The sequence below is a fragment of the Sodiomyces alcalophilus genome (genome assembly GCF_042370955.1).
Source record: "Sodiomyces alcalophilus JCM 7366 unplaced genomic scaffold ACRALscaffold_6, whole genome shotgun sequence".
In the NCBI taxonomy this organism is placed as follows: domain Eukaryota; kingdom Fungi; phylum Ascomycota; class Sordariomycetes; order Glomerellales; family Plectosphaerellaceae; genus Sodiomyces; species Sodiomyces alcalophilus.
The window spans coordinates 1977497-1998925 of NW_027263537.1; the positions used below are offsets into that span (position 1 = coordinate 1977497).

The 21429-nt window shown below is 55.1% G+C and overlaps 9 protein-coding genes across 9 annotated transcripts; 7 read left to right on the plus strand and 2 right to left on the minus strand.

The window, feature by feature from the left end:
* Positions 1-1042: 1042 nt before the first annotated feature.
* ACRALDRAFT_209915 (uncharacterized protein) lies at positions 1043-1572 on the plus strand (the record flags this gene model as incomplete). Its single annotated transcript, XM_071022930.1, has 5 exons — positions 1043-1071; positions 1153-1338; positions 1372-1389; positions 1415-1510; positions 1545-1572. The coding sequence occupies 5 exons, from the start codon at positions 1043-1045 to the stop codon at positions 1570-1572; spliced, it is 357 nt and encodes a 118-aa protein (XP_070873578.1).
* A 36-nt stretch (positions 1573-1608) lies between these two features.
* ACRALDRAFT_1093486 (uncharacterized protein) lies at positions 1609-5782 on the plus strand (the record flags this gene model as incomplete). Its single annotated transcript, XM_071019674.1, has 28 exons — positions 1609-1638; positions 1680-1792; positions 1880-1920; positions 2071-2243; positions 2274-2280; positions 2312-2336; positions 2441-2538; positions 2575-2610; positions 2685-2719; positions 2768-2801; positions 2831-2920; positions 2976-3028; positions 3072-3139; positions 3180-3191; positions 3228-3286; positions 3327-3421; positions 3525-3600; positions 3695-3727; positions 3762-4132; positions 4170-4262; positions 4370-4492; positions 4530-4635; positions 4692-4701; positions 4771-4840; positions 4882-4921; positions 4974-5197; positions 5263-5363; positions 5459-5782. Coding segments are annotated over 28 exons (2538 nt in total), but the record flags the coding sequence as incomplete, so codon positions are not given.
* Positions 5469-9049, plus strand: ACRALDRAFT_1042195 (uncharacterized protein). The gene is made up of 4 exons (XM_071015250.1): positions 5469-5712; positions 5775-5898; positions 5995-7171; positions 7310-9049. Exons 1-4 carry the CDS (start codon positions 5664-5666, stop codon positions 8354-8356), a joined length of 2397 nt encoding a protein of 798 aa, XP_070873580.1. The 5' UTR covers positions 5469-5663; the 3' UTR covers positions 8357-9049.
* On the minus strand, positions 8415-12586 carry ACRALDRAFT_209917 (uncharacterized protein; the record flags this gene model as incomplete). The annotated part of the gene is made up of 27 exons (XM_071022932.1): positions 8415-8460; positions 8528-8623; positions 8667-8733; positions 8803-8918; positions 8944-9035; positions 9102-9150; positions 9188-9277; positions 9319-9332; positions 9416-9512; positions 9589-9721; positions 9781-9836; positions 9910-9980; positions 10042-10061; positions 10124-10282; positions 10328-10530; positions 10622-10834; positions 10898-11148; positions 11182-11215; positions 11247-11288; positions 11359-11400; positions 11439-11501; positions 11536-11799; positions 11849-11882; positions 11921-12108; positions 12158-12225; positions 12312-12345; positions 12447-12586. 27 exons carry the CDS (start codon positions 12584-12586, stop codon positions 8415-8417), a joined length of 2682 nt encoding a protein of 893 aa, XP_070873581.1.
* Positions 12587-12655: 69 nt separating this feature from the next.
* ACRALDRAFT_209918 (uncharacterized protein) lies at positions 12656-14681 on the plus strand (the record flags this gene model as incomplete). Its single annotated transcript, XM_071022934.1, has 10 exons — positions 12656-12760; positions 12796-12886; positions 12939-13323; positions 13357-13464; positions 13538-14012; positions 14045-14055; positions 14092-14196; positions 14230-14429; positions 14512-14546; positions 14592-14681. The coding sequence occupies 10 exons, from the start codon at positions 12656-12658 to the stop codon at positions 14679-14681; spliced, it is 1605 nt and encodes a 534-aa protein (XP_070873582.1).
* A 1756-nt stretch (positions 14682-16437) lies between these two features.
* On the plus strand, positions 16438-18744 carry ACRALDRAFT_2060368 (uncharacterized protein; the record flags this gene model as incomplete). The annotated part of the gene is made up of 4 exons (XM_071021918.1): positions 16438-16817; positions 16907-16985; positions 17053-17549; positions 17581-18744. Exons 1-4 carry the CDS (start codon positions 16545-16547, stop codon positions 18742-18744), a joined length of 2013 nt encoding a protein of 670 aa, XP_070873583.1. The 5' UTR covers positions 16438-16544.
* Positions 18745-19149: 405 nt separating this feature from the next.
* ACRALDRAFT_1032418 (uncharacterized protein) lies at positions 19150-19842 on the minus strand (the record flags this gene model as incomplete). Its single annotated transcript, XM_071014924.1, has 3 exons — positions 19150-19258; positions 19344-19652; positions 19718-19842. 3 exons carry the CDS (start codon positions 19840-19842, stop codon positions 19150-19152), a joined length of 543 nt encoding a protein of 180 aa, XP_070873584.1.
* A 507-nt stretch (positions 19843-20349) lies between these two features.
* Positions 20350-21378, plus strand: ACRALDRAFT_2036435 (uncharacterized protein). Its single transcript, XM_071020802.1, has 2 exons — positions 20350-20701; positions 20899-21378. The coding sequence occupies exons 1-2, from the start codon at positions 20561-20563 to the stop codon at positions 21049-21051; spliced, it is 294 nt and encodes a 97-aa protein (XP_070873585.1). The 5' UTR covers positions 20350-20560; the 3' UTR covers positions 21052-21378.
* ACRALDRAFT_209922 (uncharacterized protein) lies at positions 21143-21400 on the plus strand (the record flags this gene model as incomplete). The annotated part of the gene is made up of 3 exons (XM_071022937.1): positions 21143-21186; positions 21231-21314; positions 21376-21400. 3 exons carry the CDS (start codon positions 21143-21145, stop codon positions 21398-21400), a joined length of 153 nt encoding a protein of 50 aa, XP_070873586.1.
* Positions 21401-21429: the final 29 nt, after the last annotated feature.

Sequence of the window (21429 nt, forward strand, 5' to 3'; positions counted from 1 at the left end):
TGGACTTCTTGAATGAGCCAGTCGAAACGCCGAGCATGAGCCTGAAAGGCTGTAATTAATACAAGTAATATCGCTGACCCAGGTTCGCCGTACATGACAAACCGCTGACTGGAGTCTGGAAGGAGGCGGCGGTTCGTCTGAATTAACAGACCGCAACTTGGCCAAGTCGGAGTCCGGAAAGAATGACACTCTCTCTGCCGGAGATGAGCTTTGATTATTATTGGGTTTGAGGAAGGCCTAGCACGGACTAGATCCGTACGATAAGTGGGCGAGTTCGGATAGGCCGGGGAAAGGGTCCTGACCGAGCCACTGGGGTGTCAGGTGAGCTGATGGCCCAAAGCTGGGGAGAGGGCCCAAAAATGTAAATTACTTTGCATGCATAGCGGTAAGTTGAACGAGTTGAGAGTTGCAGAGATAGGAGGCTGCGAAGGCGGTTCAAGTGTAGCTTTCTGAGCAATCCCGTTGATCCGTGATGCCATCGAGGGCGACTGTCGACAGAATAGGGCGGGTGTTCCTGAAAATGACCGGCCACTAGCCACGTGCTGAGTGGCTCGACTTCTCAAGGATTCTCGTCTGTGGACGACTCGGGTGTTCGTCTTCTTGGTAGATCCTTTGGAGAACCGTCTTTAGTCTCCCACTTCTCCAACGGTGTTTTCCCCATGGAGAATGTACGGCGGCGATCTCGGGTAGCCTGTCCCGCCAGAAGACGACTGAGTGTCGGGCCAGGTACAACGTTGTGTACAACGTACCAACGTACCTAGGTACGTTGTACTTGCGAGTGCGGAGAAGCGGATACCATAGGGTACAGTACCTAGGTAAGCAAGAGACCATGCGTTGTCAAGACTCAGATCCAGCTGCTGAGACCCTTGCGGGGAAGACGTGGAGAAGCGGATAGGCGATTATGTACTTGATAATGGACTACAAACATGCATATGTACGTCTTATTAGTCCACAGGATGTAGTGGGATATTGGGCATGTACGTTGTACGTCAGGCAACGTAAAATATAATTGAGGAGCCATCTAAAGTAAAGTATTCGGTTGATGGAAGACGTCTTTCGCTTCCCCACGCTGTCAGTATTTTACGCTCGGGGAATGTCTTCGATTAGCGAAATTGAGAATGTAACGACAAGTTTTGTGATTGCAGCCACGAGGCGCAAGGCGGCCATGCGTTATGCGCTGGGACGTTGTGACGCCGGGGAAGCCGACTTTTGCGGGCAATGTGCGGTCAACGCAAATATGCGGCTAGCGGCGGCCGCAATTACACGTAGCAAAGGGTCAACAGAGGGGTTCCTTGTTGACCAACTCGGCCCAAGGACGAGTTGGAGTCTCGTTACCAAGTGAGTACGTCGTACACTGTACAACGTACTTAGGTCCCAGACCAAGAGCAAGTCTGGTTCAGTGCCATGTGGACAGGGAATTTCATTTGCTTCTTCGCCTTTCTCTGCCCATATTGAATTCCTATCGAAACCCTGGGGAAATTAGCGGGCTGGGAGTGCATATAAATGTCAAGTGTCTCTATTCGTACGTTGTACACTAATTACAGCCCAGCCACATATCAGGAGAAAGACTGACCTAATTCGGTTATATTGACGAAAAAGGAAGGGAGGATGAGTAAGCAGAGAGCTACAACCTACAACGTACCACTACTGCCTGCCCAGCAAGCCACTTACATCCACAGTACGACATGGCTAAATACGGAACTCTTGGCAACTCTTGGTATTATCAGACCCCTAGCACAATCTCTAGGAGGTTTTACATCTTTCTAGGTAACCAAACCCCGGCTATCAATCTGTAGTGGGCCCGGGACTTCCTATAATGGCTTAGATCTGTCTCGATTCTGCGCTGGGAATGAAAGGAAATGACCGGTACTCGCGCCAGGCACGAATGCATGTCACAGCTTACAGGTGTGGGGGGAACAAGTGAGTAGGAAAAAGTATCCGTGCATACGAAGTGCGAATAACATGCACGAAATCCAAAGATGTCCCTCTCCTTTTTTGAAAAATAAAATAAAATCCGAAATAATTAGCCGGAGATGGGCGTAAGATGAAGCGATGAATATCATGCACTAGCAGATAGAAAGCCCAGGTTTCATATGGTTTGTAATGCGTACGAAGTATACGAGACGAGAGCATTAGGCATTGCGCAAAAGGCAGAATCAAGGAAATGGTACTCATTATGGACTACAACGTACTTACCTAATGTATGTACGATGCGTGAATCTGAGAGTATTGCAAGTAATTGGGTGTGATTCTTGGTCTGACTACAAATTAAGGCGCCAAGTTCCCTTGGTCATTGAACCATGGTTTTGAGCCAGGCTCGAAGGCCATGGGACTGAGTGTCCCAGCCTTGCGATAATATGCAAAGGGCGGCGAGGTTGACAAATCATATGGCTGTTACCGAGTAGCACTATGGAGGAACAGGAACGTGTGTGTGGGGAAGAGAAGACAGGAAATTGGGAACCAAGCAAAAGATGCGTAGGGCCAGTAGAGAAATCAAGAATCAGAGCATGAATTGGGAAATGAGAATTGACGTACAACGTACAGAATCATTCCCTCCAACATGAAACGTGAAAGGGAATGACCAGAAACCGGAATCCGTACCTTTAGATCGTCTCGAGTACCTCTAGAGGGAGTACAACGTACAACGTACGTAATTAAAGGGATGAACGGACATGGGACCCCAGCGCTTGTTTCGAGAAAACCGCGCCAGAACAAAATGGTGCGCCTTCGAGAAAGAAAAAGAAAAGCCATGTTGTGGAGAGAACAGGACGGTGTCTCTCACGAGTGGGACGATCTCCCGAGTGACTTGACGGTTCACGCCTCCGCATAGGCGTTGTCTCCAAGTCATCTGACCACCGCAGGGTTGAAGCCTTGTCGTCGCGCGGTTCGATTGCCCTTCCAAGGACGGGTCATTGCCGTTGTTGGAATCGCGCCTGGTATTAGGGCGTGACGCCGTCGGTCGGTGGACAAAACAGCCTATTGCGCCGGGCTCTCGCACCCATTGACCAATTACCAACATTGCTGGACGGTGGACACTACCAAGTACTAATCTCACAGCAGACCAGCCACAGACCGAAAGGGATGAGCTGAGAAAGAAGAAAAAGAAGCAAAGAAGCATGATTCCCACACTGCATACGTAGTGAGTACAACGTACGGTCCACAGCAAAAGTGCCCGCAAGTGAAAAGGAGACGTCATGCTTCGGAACTTTTTCTTTGTGAAGCTAAAGTGGGTTTGACCTTGGAAATTACCAAGTACACTACCTACCAGAACTTTTGCAGAGCCACTGTGCAGAGCCACAGTAGGTAAGGACCAGGACGATCGCAAGGCAGCAGAACGCGCGATTGGCTATGGGAGGCCGTCTTGGAGTATCTGTGGCGTATTTTTGGTGGCGAGGATGGGAGACGAGAAGGACGGGAGTCTGTCTGAGAGAAGCGAGACAAGGCCGAAGACGGAACACGACGACTGAATTCACAAAGCCCAAACCAGAATAGGATTCCCAATTGATTCCCAACTGCTTACATAGTTCATCTTCATATCCCAATGGCAATTCGTACCGCTTTTGCAGTTCTGCATCAGCTTCCAATGGATGATGCTTCAATGTACGAAGTACCGCTCTCTTGTACTAACCCACGCCAATTCCATCAACTTTCCAAGACAATGCCTCTTGAGACGACTAAAGACAACTGACACCAGCGGGCAAATCTGCAACGGCTAATCGGTACGCCTGTGCGTGCGCTAACTGGTCATGGGTTAAGCGAAGGGATTGGGTGTACGGTACTTCGGGGTACGTACCCGTCTTGTCGGTCCCCGCCCAAGGCCCCAGGCCGGGGGATCCCGGCCGTTAAGGTTGCAGGGAAGCGGGTCATTTCCCCACATTTAGCTTCCTATGCAACGGTGCCTGAGTACATATGCACGTTGTACGAAGTACAAAGTACAACTACGTGGGTACAAGCAAATATGTACCTACTCAAGGCTTACGAATACGTTGTACGCACAACGAGACTCGACGCCTCGTTCCTCATCTTCTTCTTTCTCTCCATGCAAACCACGTCCTTCTACCAAGACCACTTGAAGAATCCACCCACGCCACCCGCCTCCCTCTCTCTCACGCTCTCGCTGTTCACTAAATCTGTTAGTGGGTTTTCCCACATGTTCCCGGCTTTCCTAGCTTCCCCTCTCCGCCTTTTCGTCCCTCCACATCTCCCTCTCCCCTCTCCCCACAGATCCCGCAACATGGATCGTCCCCCACCCCGACTACGAAGTACGAGAGTAGAGTAGTCCGTTATTCGGACCTCTCACGGAGTTCCCGTCTCTTACAATCCATTGCCGCTTGACGCCATCACGATCATGCACGTAATCAATGTCTAGGCGCTCGCCCAGCGCAGAAGACTGCGAATATCGGGGGCGAAACCCAAGGCCCAAGAGCCCAAGAGTCCAGGAGCCCGTGTAGCCGAAGCACTCTCTGGATACCGTTGTATTGCGGTCCCCGCTGTTCTCCAGGTTCTAGCTGCCGGTCTTCGCCAATGAGCTCGTCCATCAAGCTCTCCCCACGATTTCTACCTCGTGTGAGTTGCTCCTCAGAAACCCGCATCCCCCCGGATCATCCCATCCATCATCTACAGTACCCAGTATTCGTATGTATGTATCTGTCTATCCGCTCGTACCTGTTACAATGCTGCGTGACACGGAGTGGTTGTGATGTGTGGGTGCCTGTTAATTATCATCATGCGCGTGATTTTACTCACTTTCATCACTGCCCCTCGTCATAGAGGGGCCCTGGCTTTGGCCTCAGGCTTGGAGCAGGCAGGCTCGCAAAGGGTCCTCTGTGCCCTGTGCCCTGTGCCCTGTGCTCTGTGCTTCTGTGCCTGCCTGTGTCGCAGCAAAGTTCTGACGCAGTGTGGGACAAGCTAACGGATCCAGGTTGCCTGAATCCTTGTCCTCGAACCCAAGCTTGAAACGACCCCACGAATAGACAGCGGTCGAATCGAATCGTGCCCGTGTAGCCGCTTCCGGCCAAAGACCATCTTTTCCTATTGGACTGGTAAATCAGGACAGGAGAGCCGATTTCTCAGTCTTCGACATGTCGTCTCTCTTCCCCACAACTCCCCAGCCCGGCCGCCCTGGTTCAAAGCCGGCACTCAATCTCCACACAGACCATACAGACCCGCCGACCCGCCCCCTTGGCCAATCTACGAGGTACGTTGTACGGGATCCCACTACTGCCATCTCCCCTGCCCATTCTTATACCATGTCTGCTATAGGTTACACCCCCTGGTCATGGCCGTGTGCACGTTGTACATGGTACTCACCTGAACTCGCCGCCTTCACGGAAGACGCCCCTCTGGATGCCGGCTGGCCCTCTGTCAACGGATTCATATACAACGTACATACATACCCTTGAGATATATATCGAGATATATTAGAATCCGGGTCCCCTACACCATCCACTCTGGACAGCCGGCCGGTTCTCTATTCGACTTTGGGATCACACGCCCTCCGTTGTTGTTGTCAACTCCTTCACATCTCTCAACTCGGTTTCAATCTTTTACTTGTTTTTGATTTTTCATCGGGGCACTCACTCAACTTCCTTTTCACATCTCCCCCATATACTCTCATCGCATACGAGTTCTACCTGGCCACAGGCCGCGAACCAGGCATCACCATGGCGCCATCCATCCCCATCCCTACCCAGGGCGGCATGTTTCATACCTGTAAGTGGCTTCTTCCACGGGAGCTTTCCAACCCAGCCGCGCTCACACATGGCACGCCGCAGTCCAAGGAGTCACGCCCCGGAAGCCAGCCACCGACTCCCAAGGAAACGGAAAGACAACCGGGACCACCACTACCAAGAGAATCACCACACCACACGCCTGTGCCGAGTGCAAGAGGAGGAAAATGTGAGTAGTGATGAGTCTTGATTATGCCCCTTTTTTGAACATTTGTGCCCGCCCCAAGCGTGCTGTGGACTAGCAGCTGAACATTATCCTGCACAGCCGATGTGATGGCCAGCAACCATGCGGGCAGTGCCTGTCCAGCAGGGCGCCCAAGCGGTGTTTTTACGACAAGCACAGACAGCGTGTTATCCCCTCGCGAAAGACCCTCGAGGCGCTATCCCAGTCCCTCGAAGAATGCCGGTCTATTCTAAGGCGCCTCTACCCGAACCACGAAGTCCAGTCACTCCTCCCCCTCTCCCGACAGGAGCTTCTTAACCTCGTCGAACGTCCCGTTGTCGACACTTCAGCCACCGCTCTGCCATCACCCCCGCTCAACACGTCCCCGATCTCCCAGGACCTCGAATCCCCCCTCGGCTCTTGCTCGGAACCGCTCGCGAGCCTCGAGCAAATGCCCGACCGCGACTCCGAGTGGGACGAGGAGCGCCGTGGCCGCGACCCCATCCCCATCGAAGCCGACGACGTCAACGCCCTCTCGCTCTCCGTCGACCGGTCCTCGTCGTATCTGGGCGCCTCGTCCATCAAGGCCGCCTTGATGTGCATGCTCAAAGTGCAACCGGCACTGCGCACCCAGCTCACCACCCCGCTCAACACGTCCGAGCCCGCACACAACATGTCCGCCCGGCCGCAGCGGGATTCCTCGCCCAAGGATGCTCAGCGGGTCCCCTGGTCTTGGAAGGGCCAGACTCTGATCGATGCCTACTTTAAGCGAATCCACGTCTTCATTCCCATGCTGGACGAGGCGGCGTTCCGCGCCGACTACCTCGAAGGCCAGCGCTTCGACGGCCCCTGGCTCGCCCTGCTCAACATGGTTTTTGCCATGGGCAGCATCGTCAGCATGAAGTCGGACGACTACAACCACGTCAACTACTACAACCGCGCCATGCAGCACCTGCCCCTGGACGCCTTTGGAAGCAGCCACATCGAGATGGTCCAGGCCCTGGCCATCATTGGCGGTTACTACCTGCACTACATCAACCGGCCCAACATGGCCAACGCCGTCCTAGGTGCCGCCGTCCGCATGGCGAGCGCCCTCGGCCTGCACCGGGAGAGCCTGGCCCAGAGTTCCAACGATGTCGCGGCCGCCGAGACCCGGAGACGGACCTGGTGGAGCTTGTTCTGCCTCGACACGTGGGCCACGACGACCATGGGACGCCCGTCATTTGGACGATGGGGCCCCGCCATCAACATTCGCCCCCCTGAGTTTGGCATTAACCAGGTAAGCATGCACATGACCCATGATGATGAATACGAGCGAACACATGACCCCGCGGTTCCCTTGCCCCCCCCCAAATATAACGCGCGGGGCATTCGATTGCTCGAGACTTCAAAAGCAATATAACTAACCCCACTATAGGCCCGCGACTCTGCCCAGCATGCAGGTGTACTCCCCTTGATTGAGAACATCAAGTTTTGCAAAATCGCCACCCAGATCCAGGACATGCTCGCCATCACGCCCCTCCTCCACACCGAAGACAGGTGCAACCTCGACGGCCAGCTGGTCAACTGGTACAGCAACCTTCCCTGGCTACTGCGGACGACCGACCCCTGCGCCGAGCCCCTGTACATCGCCCGGTGCATCATGAAGTGGCGGTACCAGAACCTCCGCATGCTCCTGCACCGGCCCGTGCTCCTCAGCCTGGCCAGCAGCACGAGCAACAGCGGGGTGGTGCTCGCGCACGTGGCCGAGCAGGACATTGCGGCCATCGAGACGTGCCGCGAGATTGCCAAGCAGACCATCGACGACATCTCGCGCGAGTGGTCCCGGAACCAGATGTCCGGGTGGAACGCGGTGTGGTTCCTGTACCAGGCGGCCATGATCCCGCTCGTCAGCATCTTTTGGCAGTGGAACAGCCCGCGGGTGCCCGAGTGGAACAAGCAGATCGAGACCATCCTGGACATGCTCGAGGCCATGGAGGACTGGTCCATGGCTGCGCGCCGCAGCCGCGAGGTCGTCTGGCGCATGTACGAGGCGTCGCGCCAGCCCGACCTCCGCAGCGAGAGCCAGAGCCAGAGCCCCGTCCTGCAGGCGATGGGCGGCGAGCAGGGCAACCTGATGATGGCCGTCGAGGCCGCCGACCTCCACATGTCGCCCATCGGCCTGGAGCCCGAGGGCATGGGCATGATGGGCATGCTGGACCAGCAGGGCCTGTGGGACCTGGACGGCATGTACTGGGGCGGCGGCGCAAATGGGGCTGAGGGAGGTGCTTCTCCGGACGCCCAGGCTCAGGTTCAGGCTCAGGCCCAGGCCCAGCAGCACCAGGGCCAGCCATCGCCACACGCTGGCCCTCCAGGTGGCGTCGACTTTGGGGCGTTCAACGTCAACGAGCAGATGATCCAAATGGAGTACGGCATGCTCGGCGCCCAGCCCTCACCCATGGATGCTGGTTTCTACGTCCACTGAAAGGCTGACATCTCGGATTTGGCCTCCTCCTTTTCTCATCACATCCGCGTCTTCCCACTTACTGGCTGGCAGCAGGCAAAGTCCTGCCAGTCTTGTTCTCATTTCTCTTCACTTCTTGTTACATATTTTTCACCATTTCTTCTTCTTTTTTCCCATTTTCTCATTTCCTACTTGGCGGTGGGTCGTTGCCACCAGTATGTTACATCGGGGCTGGCCAGACCAGTCTCGCTTTTCTTTTTGGTCTCTGTTGCCCAAACCCACCAAGGACTCATGGTGGATCGAAAGAGGAGCGGGAAAACAGAAAGGCAACAGGAGTTGTTCAATTCGTGACTTTGGGCGTTTGGCGGGAGGATGGACGGGGAGGCGGTTTTCTGACACTACAATGATCAAAGGGGGCATTTTAGGGGGGTTTGGGAGGTCCTTTTTTTTATTTTCCGACGCACAACCTGTATATGAAAGGGAAGGGAGCATGTCATGACACGAAAGGATAGAATACCCCAGGATGACGATGATATGGCACAGCGTTTTGGGAGGACACATGATACGGAGCAGGCGGATGACACTTTAGGGACAGGACGCGGCATGACAGATGCAGTGGATGAATATGGGAAACGTCCTTGTGTAATACCACCACCTTTGTGCCAGTACCGAGTTTCAGTGCAGATGAAAACAAGTGATTCTTGAATGGTTACCAAAAAAAAAAAAAAAAAAAAAGGGGGGGGGGGGGGGACTGGGGACTACAGACATCCTCGATCCCGTCCCCTTGACTCTCGTGTTGACCTTTCAGGCTCTCACTTGGCCACTGCGTTCTATCCAGTCCGTACAACGTACGTTGTAACCTGGGACACGTGATGCCAGGGAGGCCTCAAATCTTGGAAGACATATTGGGTGAACCAATGCCACGAGGTGACTCTGTAGACGCTCACTCCGTGCAGTAGACAAGTCGCCAAGTGAAAAAGTACAAAAAGTCGCGCGGCTACGTACGTAGTGTAGACACGGGAGAGGGTGGGTATCAGCAACAGGTCAAGGGAGACGAATCCCTAGAATCCCGCCACTCACAAAAGTGCACTCCCACTTGAAAGCAGGCCAAATTTCCAAGTCATGACGTGGTCTGGTCTGGTCCCGCCGAGGGAACGCGCCCTTGTCGTCACGAGGTCTGACCAGTGTGGTGTCGATAATTAAAGTGCGTTGTACTTGTCAGTTTCTAGCTAGCATGAAAACGCACAACGTACATAATGGAAGCCGAGGCTGTGATGGTCTCCTTGGCCCCGCTCCCTCTCTGCACACCCCTTCGAAGAAGAGTGATCGGGGTGGGCCCTGGCCGGCAGATGGCCCATGTTGGGCGACTAAGATGGGGCTGGGCGTCTGGAGCCGTGATGTGGGAGAGGGGGGCTAGGAGCTAGAGCTTCAGGTAATCTCCGTACGCTGTGCGTCGTCGTTAGTCTCAGGATCGATATCGTGGAGCCGGCCAATCCTCCCGCTCGCTTATTCTTCGCTCAACGCTTTCTTTTTACCGCCTTTTGGCCACTTACGTTGTATTTCTTTCCCCAGACCATCCATCACGATAGTCAAGAGTCGTGGTTATGAATCTGTGAAATGAGTAGGGAAAAGGGCATTTCAGGATCTGAAATGAGTGATAAGAGTAGGTACAAAGTACATAATCATTACATCGTTCACACACACACACATGCTAGTGTATGATTGGCTGGAAAAACAAGGTGGGCCTTTTCTGATTCTTAATTTGGGATTTCGGGCCGTAGCGGAAACTGAGCTGAGGGTCAGCCAGTGACGTCTGCGTTCCTGCCCGGCTCCTTGGACCGAGGCGGACGGGTCTTGGCGATACGCGCGAGGGGCTACAAGCACGGGCCTCCGAGCTAAGGTTGCACCAGAACGTTTCCACGCTCGACAGGGGGGACGTGGCTTGGGCTATCCGTTGATGCGGGGAAGTGGCTGGCTTTAGTGGCTTCACACTGAAATGGTGGGGCAAAAGTTGGAGAACAAGGGTAGCCTTCTGGCGTGAGAGGAAAGCCTTGCCTAGCCGGGTCAATTGGCTGCCGATCCCTACCGTATATGTATGACTGGCATGAAAGCTCGAGCCGTTTAGTGATTCGTTCTTCTCTTCGAGACGTTGGATAAATTGCTGGAACGCGCTATCGACGGTTTGGTCGTGATATCTTTCTGTTGCTGTTGTCTCTGGTTAGCTTGGGTTGTACTTACTAACGGTACTTGTAGGGTACCTTTTGCCACCATAATCAAACGACGCACTCGCTGGCTGTGGGGTAATGAACTTGCAGTATCCTTCCCCCCTTCTTTTCTTCTTTGTCAAACCAACCAACCCCGACGAGAAAGCAGAAGAGTCCTACGACAATGGTTAGACAATCTATGTATGTCTCATTCGACGCCATTACCTGCCCAGGAAGCCGGGATTTCCTTGGGGTCTCTAGAGGCTCGCCCTTGGCCGCTATCGTCGAACCACGTCTCCAATGCCGACCACGAGGTAGACGACGAGTACATACGTTGTACGTTGTACTCTTAGTGTACAGTAGTCTTGTTCGCATTGACCTCTGCATGTTTCCCCGTATCTGCTTGGTCCACTTGGCACTTGACCACATGAAAGATGGGACGACGACACTCCGACGCAGGTCCCGCTTGGCCGGCGGGCCTTGTTCCCGACTCCGATGCAATTGAATTGCCAGCACAGCAGACCGTATTTCGTACTTTGTTTGGAGTGGGAGACTACCATGAAGCCACGGTTTGAGAGTGTCGGGCGAAGACGAAAGCAATTCGGAGAACTTTCGACGCGTTACAACGTACCATCATTCGACAGCTGGACTGTAATGTTCGAGCATTGGCGGGACTCTGTAATTCCCATGAACCAGGTATGTTACACGTGCTAAAGACGCCCGATGTCACAGCCTTGCGAGCTCTTACACTCATTACAACGTACAACGTACAGGTAGGTTAAGCATCCGAGTTTCAAATAAACTGTGGCTTGGCGCAACCCTACGTGCTTGACCCAAGGCAGCGGATCGCTTCTGGCAGTACTTGCAGTAGCAGTAGCAGTAGCAGTCGTTTAACTAACAAGCGAGAGTGACCCAAGATGACGACGTTGACGGGGCTCCGGAGACTATAGTGAAGAGGGGCCCTCTGACGCGAGCCAACGTGGGCGAAACACTGACTGCGTACGAATGCGGCTTTTGCGGGGGAACAGCATGCTTTGTCGACGTTTCACCGAAACAAAAGGAGTCTGGCCTTTCTTCAACATTCCTCTCCCAGTGGCGAGGTCAGGCCAGCCTGTCCTTGCAAATCGTTGCAGTGCCGTGGTGTAACAGCGCCAGTCCCCCAAGTCGGGTGTCCCAGCTCTGCGTACCAGGCTAGGCTTTGACGACCGACCGGTGTTTGCTAGCGACCCTGTGTGCTGGAACTGGCCCAACTGGGCGGGTCTTGTTTCCTTTCATGACCGTTCGCTTGGGACGTTGTCTCACTAACTACCGACTCGCTTCTCTTCGCTTCGCCTCGCCTCTGTCTAACGGTTTCGGTTCCAGTCTCCTGGAAATCGCCAACGAAAGATGCCGCGGGCCCGAACCCATGGACTTGGGTGCACATCGTGGTCGTTGGTCATGACTACCAAAGGGCCAGCACTACTAAGCGAGGTGTGCGCATTTCTTTGGCATTTCCACTCGTGTATTTCCGGCGAGGGAGCCAGTTCAACCTTTGACGCCGTATGGTAATGGCGATTGAATACGACAAGACTCGGGAATGGATGTCACGAAGGAATAAGGCATCGTAATCGGATTCAACGGCTTGTGTCTATGGGAAGTAAGTATGTAGGAGCGTAAAGGCGCCGAGGCCAGCATCTGAGCATCCATCTACACAAGGCAGGTAAGGACGTTGCCATTGGAAAGTACCTACCTATATATAACATATGCCTGTGGATGCGTAACTGAGGCTCAACTAATACCGACATAAGAAGTTCCAGAGGCGAGTCACTCGGATGAAGCAGAAGGCAATTCGAGGAAGCGGTACCAAATAAGATATCCAAGGTAAGATAGGCAGGTACCTTAGAGTCCTGGCTTCCCCCTGAGTCGACTCCTGGCGCGACTCCTGACGCGTCAGTTTCAACCGGAGAAGTTCTCTGGGAGCTGCCGGCAGCCACGACCCACGACGGCCGTTGAAGCCATCGCAAGTACCTAGGCAGGTACGAGGAAGTGACAACCAACCCAAAGACATGAGGTGTCCATATGTGACTACCTAGGGACTGTACGTATCACCTACCAGTAGCATATCCCACGGGTCGTAATGGTCTTCAAAAACGTACCTCGAAGATGTACCAAATACATACCCAACACCGAGGGTATCGTCATTCGGACGTGGGGAGGTCTTTTCCCCCAAGGCATCCCTCCAGTGCAAATTGCATTCTAGAGTCTCCTTGTGTTGAGACGCCCACAAATCATCCGTCTGGAATAAAAAAACGAACTCTCTATGCAGTCAAGGCGCGGAAGAGCGACATAGTTCCCACGTCGTGTCTACGTTTGATGGGAGCTTATTATCTCAAGGAACCAGAAACAGAAACATAAACGAGAAGAAAAGGAAGAACATCTCGACCATTTCACGACTCGCCCGCACCGCCACCCCCTGTACACCATGTCCCTTGATCATAGAATCAAGTGTAACTACCTGACTTGTCGCAAGGAGCTTATAGACCGTGCCCTCGTAACGACATGCAGCCATATCTACTGCATAGAATGCGCCGGCCTGCTCAGGCTAGTCTCGCAGCCCTTTGGGAGCTGTCCGGCTTGCGAAGGCAGCGTACCAGCTGGCACGAGCCCTCAAGCCACCTCCATCGTCCATCTCAATCCTTCCGACGAGTTCAAGTCGACTGTGCTCAGCGGTCTGTCCCCAAACGACATTATCGAATGCGCGGGTCGGGCCTTGAGTTTCTGGGGCTACCAGACGACTCAGGAGATGTGAGTCTTTCAAACTTTCCTTTCCCGTCCCAGCCACCCTGTGGTTCGTCCCTCGCTGACCTCGGATGACCAGCGCCTATCAGAGGTATGTCGAAAAGACTTTGAGCGAGACCTGCAGGCGGCTCGAGAGCGAGTTGAGAAGTACAGTTGAGCGCGCCAATACGGAGATAGAAAGCCTGCAGAACCGAGTCAAAGGCGAGCACTAGCCGGCGAGATTTTTCCATTTCCATGACTTTTCGCTGACGCGGAGTTTGGCAGAACTCAACTTGGAGTGCGGGACCATGCGGCAAAAGAACGAGGACCTCGGTCGGGCATACAAGGAGAAGAGCCGCAAGCTTTTGCAGACCCAGGAGCTGTATGACCGGGCGAAGAGGGAAGCCGAACTGCGTCAGATACAGGCCGCGGCTGCGGCATGCGGCGACGCAGGCCCTCACCACCATGCATCCGCCTTCCAGGGCACCCGAGCCGGATTGGTGCCTGGCCCAGGCCCAGGCTTGTTTGAGCAGCAGGCACAGCAGGCACACCAAGCACACCAGACACACCAAACACGCCAAACACACCACACACACCACACACACCAACCACAGCCTCATCGGCTCGACGAGAACACGCTTCGAGGTCTCGACACCACGAACCACCGCTTGGCACATGCCCATGGGTTGTCGCCGCGCTACTCGATCAATGCCGCTGTACACGGAAGAGGACTTGTCCCATCACACAGTACGTGACCCCGTCTTGGGCATAGAGTCTTGTTTCTGACGTGAACAGTCGGCATGTCGCCGGTAGGTTTGAGAACTCCACCGGGAACACGGAGTGGCAATGTGTCGAGCATCGGCCTGCTCCCCAAACAGGTAGGTACATGGACCAAGTCGGGTGCAGTCAGATAGTCTGATGACGAGAATGCAGGTGCATAATCCCAACTATGCTTCAACGGCCGCTGGTCCAACTTCGATTAGATCCGGATATGGGATCGAGTCCACGGCTGGTCCCTCAGGTGAGTGGCGGAATTCGCAATCTCGGCCGAGCTGACGACAGAGTACTTATGTTCGAAATAGCAATGCCGCACATCAACTCAGAACGCCCCGTCCTGCCGACCGCGACTTTCGGTCGGAAGGCAGCCATATAAAATCACTCTAGGCACACCAGAGAAGGACCTAGGCAAAGGGTAGAGTGTGCCGGGATGGGAAGTCATTGAAATGTGTAATGTTCTTTGTTCAACGGCTGTGTTTTGACATGGAGGCAAGGGAGTATAAATTTTGTTCTTTCAGCCTGGCGGTACCTGGCAGTATAGGAACAAACGCATTGTCCAGTCGGATGAGAAGGCGGGCATGAAGAAGCACCTCGAATGGCTCGCTTGAACAGAGTTGCTGTTCTCTCGAAAGGACTCGGCAAACTCGACGTATATAAAATGTTCATCGCGCATTCCCAGGCCGAACAGTCAAGCCAGGAGCACTCGCGGGAGGGACGAAGCGGCAAACTAGACGAAAAAGAGAAAAGGATCCAACGTGCATACATATCGAAGGGGAAAAGCGGGCGACAGCTTCCAATGGATTACCGCGGGGTTCACGCTGAACACGGCAGCAGGCTGCATGTCCGGAGCAGTGGTCGCGTAACGGTCTCTCATCACGCCGGCCCTGAAGTCGAAAACGCGACAGGGACTATACCATTTGCCTCAAGGTCCGCCCCGCAGCAACGCCGGCGACAGCGGGAAGGACCTCGATATCATTCACCTTCACCTAGCCGTTTGGGCCAGACAGGCCACGGCATGTGCGACAGCGGCACGCGAACTTCTGCACCGTTTGGAGCCCAAAGCAAGAAGGGCAAGCTCGGCAGACTCCTGTCCCGGTTCAGAACAACCCACCAGACGCCGCCGTTGAGCACCGACAATGCGATCCCATACCCCCAGCGCCAGCCACCCGACGGCGTACATGGCGCCGGGCCTCGTGGGCAGTCCAGGCCATCGACTTTGGCGATTCCTTCTCCTCCACATTCAGCGCAACCAACGGCCGGGACGCAGCTGAACAGAAACAAGCTGGGAAGACCCGGCGAGGCACTGCACTCGAATCCTGCCGTGGCCGACCCACGGTGGACGAAAAGTGATCAACTGCGGCAGCGACAGCACCGTGCAGTGTCGACGGCGTCAAGGCCGGCAGAGACCTCCCAGAAGCCGGTTTTCCGGGTCGAGGTCACGCCACCTGCGGAAAGCCGGGCGGATTCCGACATGTCGAGGGACACCCAGAAGCCCACCCGTTCTCCGTCGCATAGCCCCCGAACCAGCAATCAGTTGAAGCTGCCGAGGAACGTCCTTCCGGGAAACTGGCACCGAGTCTTGTACCGCCAAGAAAGAGCGAACGAGGAGCTTCGGAGAGAAAACCGGCGTCTCGAGAGGGAGAGGAATGAGCTGCTCAGCGAGAGACAGCGCATGAAAAAGGAGCGGAGTGAGCTGCTCAGCGAAAGACAGCGTATGAAAAAGGAGACGGCAAAGCTGGCAGCGGAGAAGGAGGACATGCGACACCGCTTCGACAACACATGGCGCAACTTTTACCCATTGCTGACAGAGCTTCGCGAGCTAGAGACCCAGCTGAGCGGGTCGCACCGGGCCCGGGACGAGTCGGCGTCGCCCGGTCAGCGGTTGAGGGAGATGGTCGTGGCGGTGGAAGCGAGCCATGCGCGGCAGCTGCAGGCGCTCTGCAGGAAGCACGAGCAGACTGTCGCCGAGTTGGAGGGCGAGCTGGAGCGTGTCAATCGGATATTGAGACGCCATATCGTCGCGGCAGCATCGCGACATGCGGTCGGGACCTCACCGGGCGGCCGGGAGTATGGGAGGATTGTGACGAGGTATCCAGTTCGAAGGTGATGGACGGAGGTAGACGGCTCGACTCTCGTGGTTATCTGTAGATGTAGCAAGTCGTACCCGCTGGACGGGCAGGCTTTGTGTCTAGGACAGCCTTTATGAAGTCTCCGGCTGTTTGTTTGATGGAATGATTAGATAGCCAGCCTGTAATGTGCGGACGTGTCACCGAGGTGGTCTGTGCGCAATAAGTACGTACCTTTGACAAATAGCTCCGAACACCGAACACCGACCCCTCCATCCACCTCCTCCACTCTCACAAATGACGACAATATCATGGTCACATAGATCGAGGTTCATCCGTGTTTGTTTGTTACCTGAAATTTAGTATGAGAACTGCGGATTCTACATTTCACTACTAAAGAAAAGGATGGACAGCAAACCCCTCAAAGTAGCCATTCTCGTCGTCTCGACAAGTGCACACAAGGACCCCTCGACAGATAAATCCGAGCTCGTCCTCAGAGATGTCATCGACAGCGAAGGTGGCGGCCGCTGGGAGGTCACGGAGACGAAGATCGTCTCGGACCATGTCCCCCATATCCAGCGCCAAATCATGTTATGGGCGGACATCGGATTTGAAGCCGTTGACTTGATCCTCACCACGGGCGGCACCGGGTTCGCGGTTTCGGACCATACTCCGGAGGTATGATTGAAGACGCCCTTTCTTCTTCTCTTCCTCCCTGACCTGAACATTTGCTTGTGCTGAAATCCCTTTGCTAAGACTCGCCGTAGGCTGTTGGCGCCCTGCTTCACAAGACCGCCCCAGGGCTGGTCCACGCAATGCTCTCATCTTCCTTGGCCGTGACCCCTTGTGAGCAACTATAACCATGAGATTCTCCGGGGAGGTGTAAATGGAACTTGTCTAACTCACCGAATAGTTGCCATGATGTCTCGACCTGTTGCCGGCGTCAGGCACAATACCGTGATTGTCACTTTACCGGGCTCTCCGAAGGGCGCCAAGGAGAACCTCCAGGCCATACTGAAGACCCTGCCCCATGCTTGTCTCCAGGCGAAGGGGGTTGATTCCAGGACATTGCATGCAGGGGGCGTCCAGAAATTGGAGGAAGACGCGGGGATTGGGTCAAGCAAACAGGCTTCAGGACACCATTCCCATGGTCATGGTGGTTGTCATGGTCATGGTGATAACCACAAAAATCACGGCCACGGCCACAGTCACGGACATGGCCGACTGGTACGGCACACCAAGCCAGGAGAGAACCCCCTCTCCAACGACCCTAGCCTTGGACCGACCCGCCGCCATCGGGAGTCGCCGTATCCAATGCTCTCTGTAGACGAAGCACTCTCCCTCATCCTAGACCACACCCCAGAGCCGCAGGTTATCACGTCCCAAGTCGATCCCAGTATCATCCACTCGGTTCTCGCCGAAAGATGTAACGGCCAAAGAGAGCGTGCCGGCTTTTCGTGCCAGCATCGTCGACGGCTACGCGGTTGTCGTGCCCCAAGACGGAAACATGAAGGGTGTCTATCCAGTTACGGCCGTATCCCACGCAGCACCGGGAGACATCGGCGCTCTCAAAGAAGGAGAGATTGTCCGCATCACGACGGGGGCCCCTCTTCCCCCCGGTGCCACCTCGGTCATCATGGTCGAGGACACGGTGCTCAAATCCAAAACCGACGACGGCCAGGAGGAAAAAGAGGTCGAGATCCTCGCAGAGCGCGTCAAGCCCGGCGACAACATCCGCGAAGTCGGCAGCGACGTCAAAGAGGGCGAAACAATCCTCCAGAAGGGCGAGCAGATCTCCGGCGTCGGCGGCGAGATTGGTCTCCTGGCCTCCGTGGGCGTCACCGAGGTCAAGACGTACAAGCGGCCCGTCATCGGGATCCTCTCCACGGGCGACGAAATCGTCGAACCCAACCGCCCCGGTCCCCTCCGTCTCGGCGAGGTCCGCGACACCAACCGCTCGACCCTGACGGCCGCGGCGCGCGAGCAGGGTTTCGCCGTCGCCGACCTGGGCATCGCGCGCGACCGGCCCGGCGCCCTCGAAGAGACCCTGCGCGACGGCTTCCGCCGCGCCGACGTCCTCATCACCACGGGCGGCGTGTCCATGGGCGAGCTGGACCTCCTCAAACCCACCGTCGAGCGCGCCCTCGGCGGGACCATCCATTTCGGCCGCGTCAACATGAAGCCTGGGAAACCCACCACCTTCGCCACCGTGCCGGCCAAGACGGACGCCGGCGACCGCGTGCGAAAGCCGCTCTTCGCACTCCCCGGGAACCCTGCCAGCGCGCTCGTCACCTTCCACCTCTTCGTGCTGCCGGCGCTGCACAAGCTGGCGGGCGTGACCCCCGTGGGACTGCCCAGGGTCCCCGTGACGCTGTCGCACGACTTTACCCTGGACAAAGGCCGGCCGGAGTACCACCGGGCCGTGGTGGCGGTCGGGCGGGACGGGAAGCTGGCGGCGAGCAGTACGGGGTGGCAGCGGAGCTCTAGGGTGGGGAGCTTACGATCCGCCAACGCTTTGCTCTGCATGCCCAAGGGATCGGAGCCTCTTGGGAAGGGTGTCGAGGTCGAGGCTTTGCTGATGAGCAGTGTCCGTTCCGAGTTGTGATGCCGGGGATGGTTCACGGTGAGTTCACTCGGTTCCCAAAGCACACACCATGTTTGCACGCGGTTCGAGAGTCCCGCAACAAGTTGAATACGTCATACATGCCAGTTACGAAAAAGAAATGATGTTACAGTGGTTAAAATACGTCCTCCCCCCAAAGACCTGTATATCCCGAGACGCCCGGCCAAGTCGACCTTGGTGTAATGCATGGTACCGCTGTTATCCCCTTCTCCTAATATGCCGCTCATCCGCCAGAACTACTGTTGCAAAGCGGTGATTCCAACCTTGTTTTCCAGTTCCACCTTAGGATGGCATACCTGTTGCCTCCTGTTGGTCCTGGCGACCCCATGCACTTGTGAAAATGTGATAAATCTTTGCGTCGAACCTACTGCTGCGTCGGTTGCTTCCTTATGCCTTGCCAAAGTCGGCCGCCTTTCCGGACACGAGAAGACCGACGATGAGGCCGAATAAGCCCAGAACGGAGCTGAAAATCTCGACGACCAGAATCTTGACAAAACTGAGGACCGACATTAGTAGCTCGAAGAGGTAATTCGAGGGAGGGAACGAAAGGGGAGAGAAATAAACCAAGGGCCGCCACTCACAGCGTGGGGTCCGCAGCGTCCGCCAAGGCAGCACTGCTGCCGTTGATGCCGACAGAAACGCCGCAAATGAGGTTGCACATGCCGACGGTCAGACCAGCCCAGAAGAGGGCGAACCCGGTGTAGTAGCTATTGGCGTCGTAGGCCTGCTCGCCTTGGACGAGGTCAAGCTTGGCGGAAAAGACGATAGACATGATGACGCCGTAAATGGCCACCACTTCGCAGAAGATAATCGAGATGAGGTTCTTGGTGCGGATGCGAGGCGCCTTGACGCCACCGCCGAGGATAGACGAGCCTGTGATGAAGATGCCCCTGTATCGTCGCATTGATCGTTAGTCTTCGTTCCGAGTGGACGCTGTTCAGGGGGGGGCGCGTACCATGCTGCGCCAACAACGGATAGGCCAATGCATAGCGAAATCCCCAGGACACCCCAGGCGTACGGAGAGACTGATTCGAGGAACGCGCCGACATTGAAGGCTTCGCCCGAGCCGGTGAAGAGCATGTCTGAACAAGAGAGAGGTCGGTCAGCTTAGCGAACGTCTATCGCGGGTCTATCGCGAGGGCCGAATCGGAATCGCGGGGGACAAAAGGCAAGACGAGGCGTACAAGCTCCCACAAGCGTGAGGAAGCTCCCAATGCCCCCCAGGCCAGTTTTATAACCCAGCATATTGAATGATCCTTTGGTTGTTCCTTTCCTGGCTTGTTCGTTCGAAGCAGGCGGTGGATTCGGTTGGTGGATGGGAATGCGTCGATCGGGTCGGGGCTGAAGCTTCGTCAAGCTCTCAAAGGCTCTCCCGGGAAGTACATGTGGTGTGGTGTAATCGAACAAGGCACGTCGTATTCGTAGCCTCGCGCTTGCTTCGTAATTCATCCGAGCTACTCCCGAGAGAGACGACATGACGTCACGTGACTACATTACTACTCATGACTTAGTCAGCAACTGTATGGATATCTTCCTGCCAGAGCTTATAAATACCAACTTGCCTCCTTTGACATCACTCAACCTCCCGCCCCGCGATACCTGCCCAAAGACCACGAACGACGCCATACAATAGCGCAAACTACCGTCAAGATGGCGTCGAATCCGGAGTCTTTCTACGAGCTGTATCGCCGTAGCAGGTACAGCTGAATACAAAACTCTTACCTTGTTGTTTGCTCCCATACGTTCCAGATTGGCTAACCAAGTGCCGTCCCTGTGCCCCCCCGTCTGTAGCATTGGCATGGCCCTCATGGACATGCTGGACGACCTCATCAGCGTCGAGCGCATCTACCCGCAGCTGGCTATGAAGATTCTAGCCAACTTTGACCAGGCCATTACCGAGGCGTTGCAGAAATCCGTTCGGGCCCGTCTGACGTTCAAGGTAAGCAAGCAAGCAAAGCCTGAGCATACCATTGCGAGGCGGCGGCGCGAGACCCAAGCCGAAGCGCTTTTTCTTTTGATTTTTGCAAGATGCATCATCTTATTTCGCATGCCGCTCGTCGGCGCACATGGCGTGATACATTGCAAAAGCGCCAAAGGATCACAATGGCTAATCTGCCGGTCGACCCCTTGCTACAGGGCAGTCTATCTACCTACCGTTTCTGCGACGAAGTCTGGACCTTCCTCATCAAGAACGTGCAATTCAAGCTCGATAGCGGGGGACAGATCGTCCATGCCGATAAAGTCAAGATTGTGAGCTGCAACGCGAAGAAGCCTGGCGAGGGCGCTTAAGATGGGGTTTACGGACCGAGATATCCATGACTTTCCCCTCGGTAACAAGGAGGGATAAGGAAAGGCTTTTGTTTTCATTACGGTCTCGGATATGGATGGGATTGGCGTTCTGGAATCGATATGGGGCTATCTTGGGTTGGCTTTCCCTGCATTTCTTTCTTTCTTCCTTTTCCACGTAGGCCTATGGTCTTCTACTGCGAGACCAACTATCATGGGATGGCATACAATGGACAGGAGGCGTTGGCCAAAGACATGATACCACCGTTGGGAATCACGAGAAAGCATACATAGTAAACATGAAAAGAAAAGAAAAACCACCATGAGATTCCTAAACATGGCAGCACGGTGACAGTCCTGCAAAATGCCCAACCCCATGTA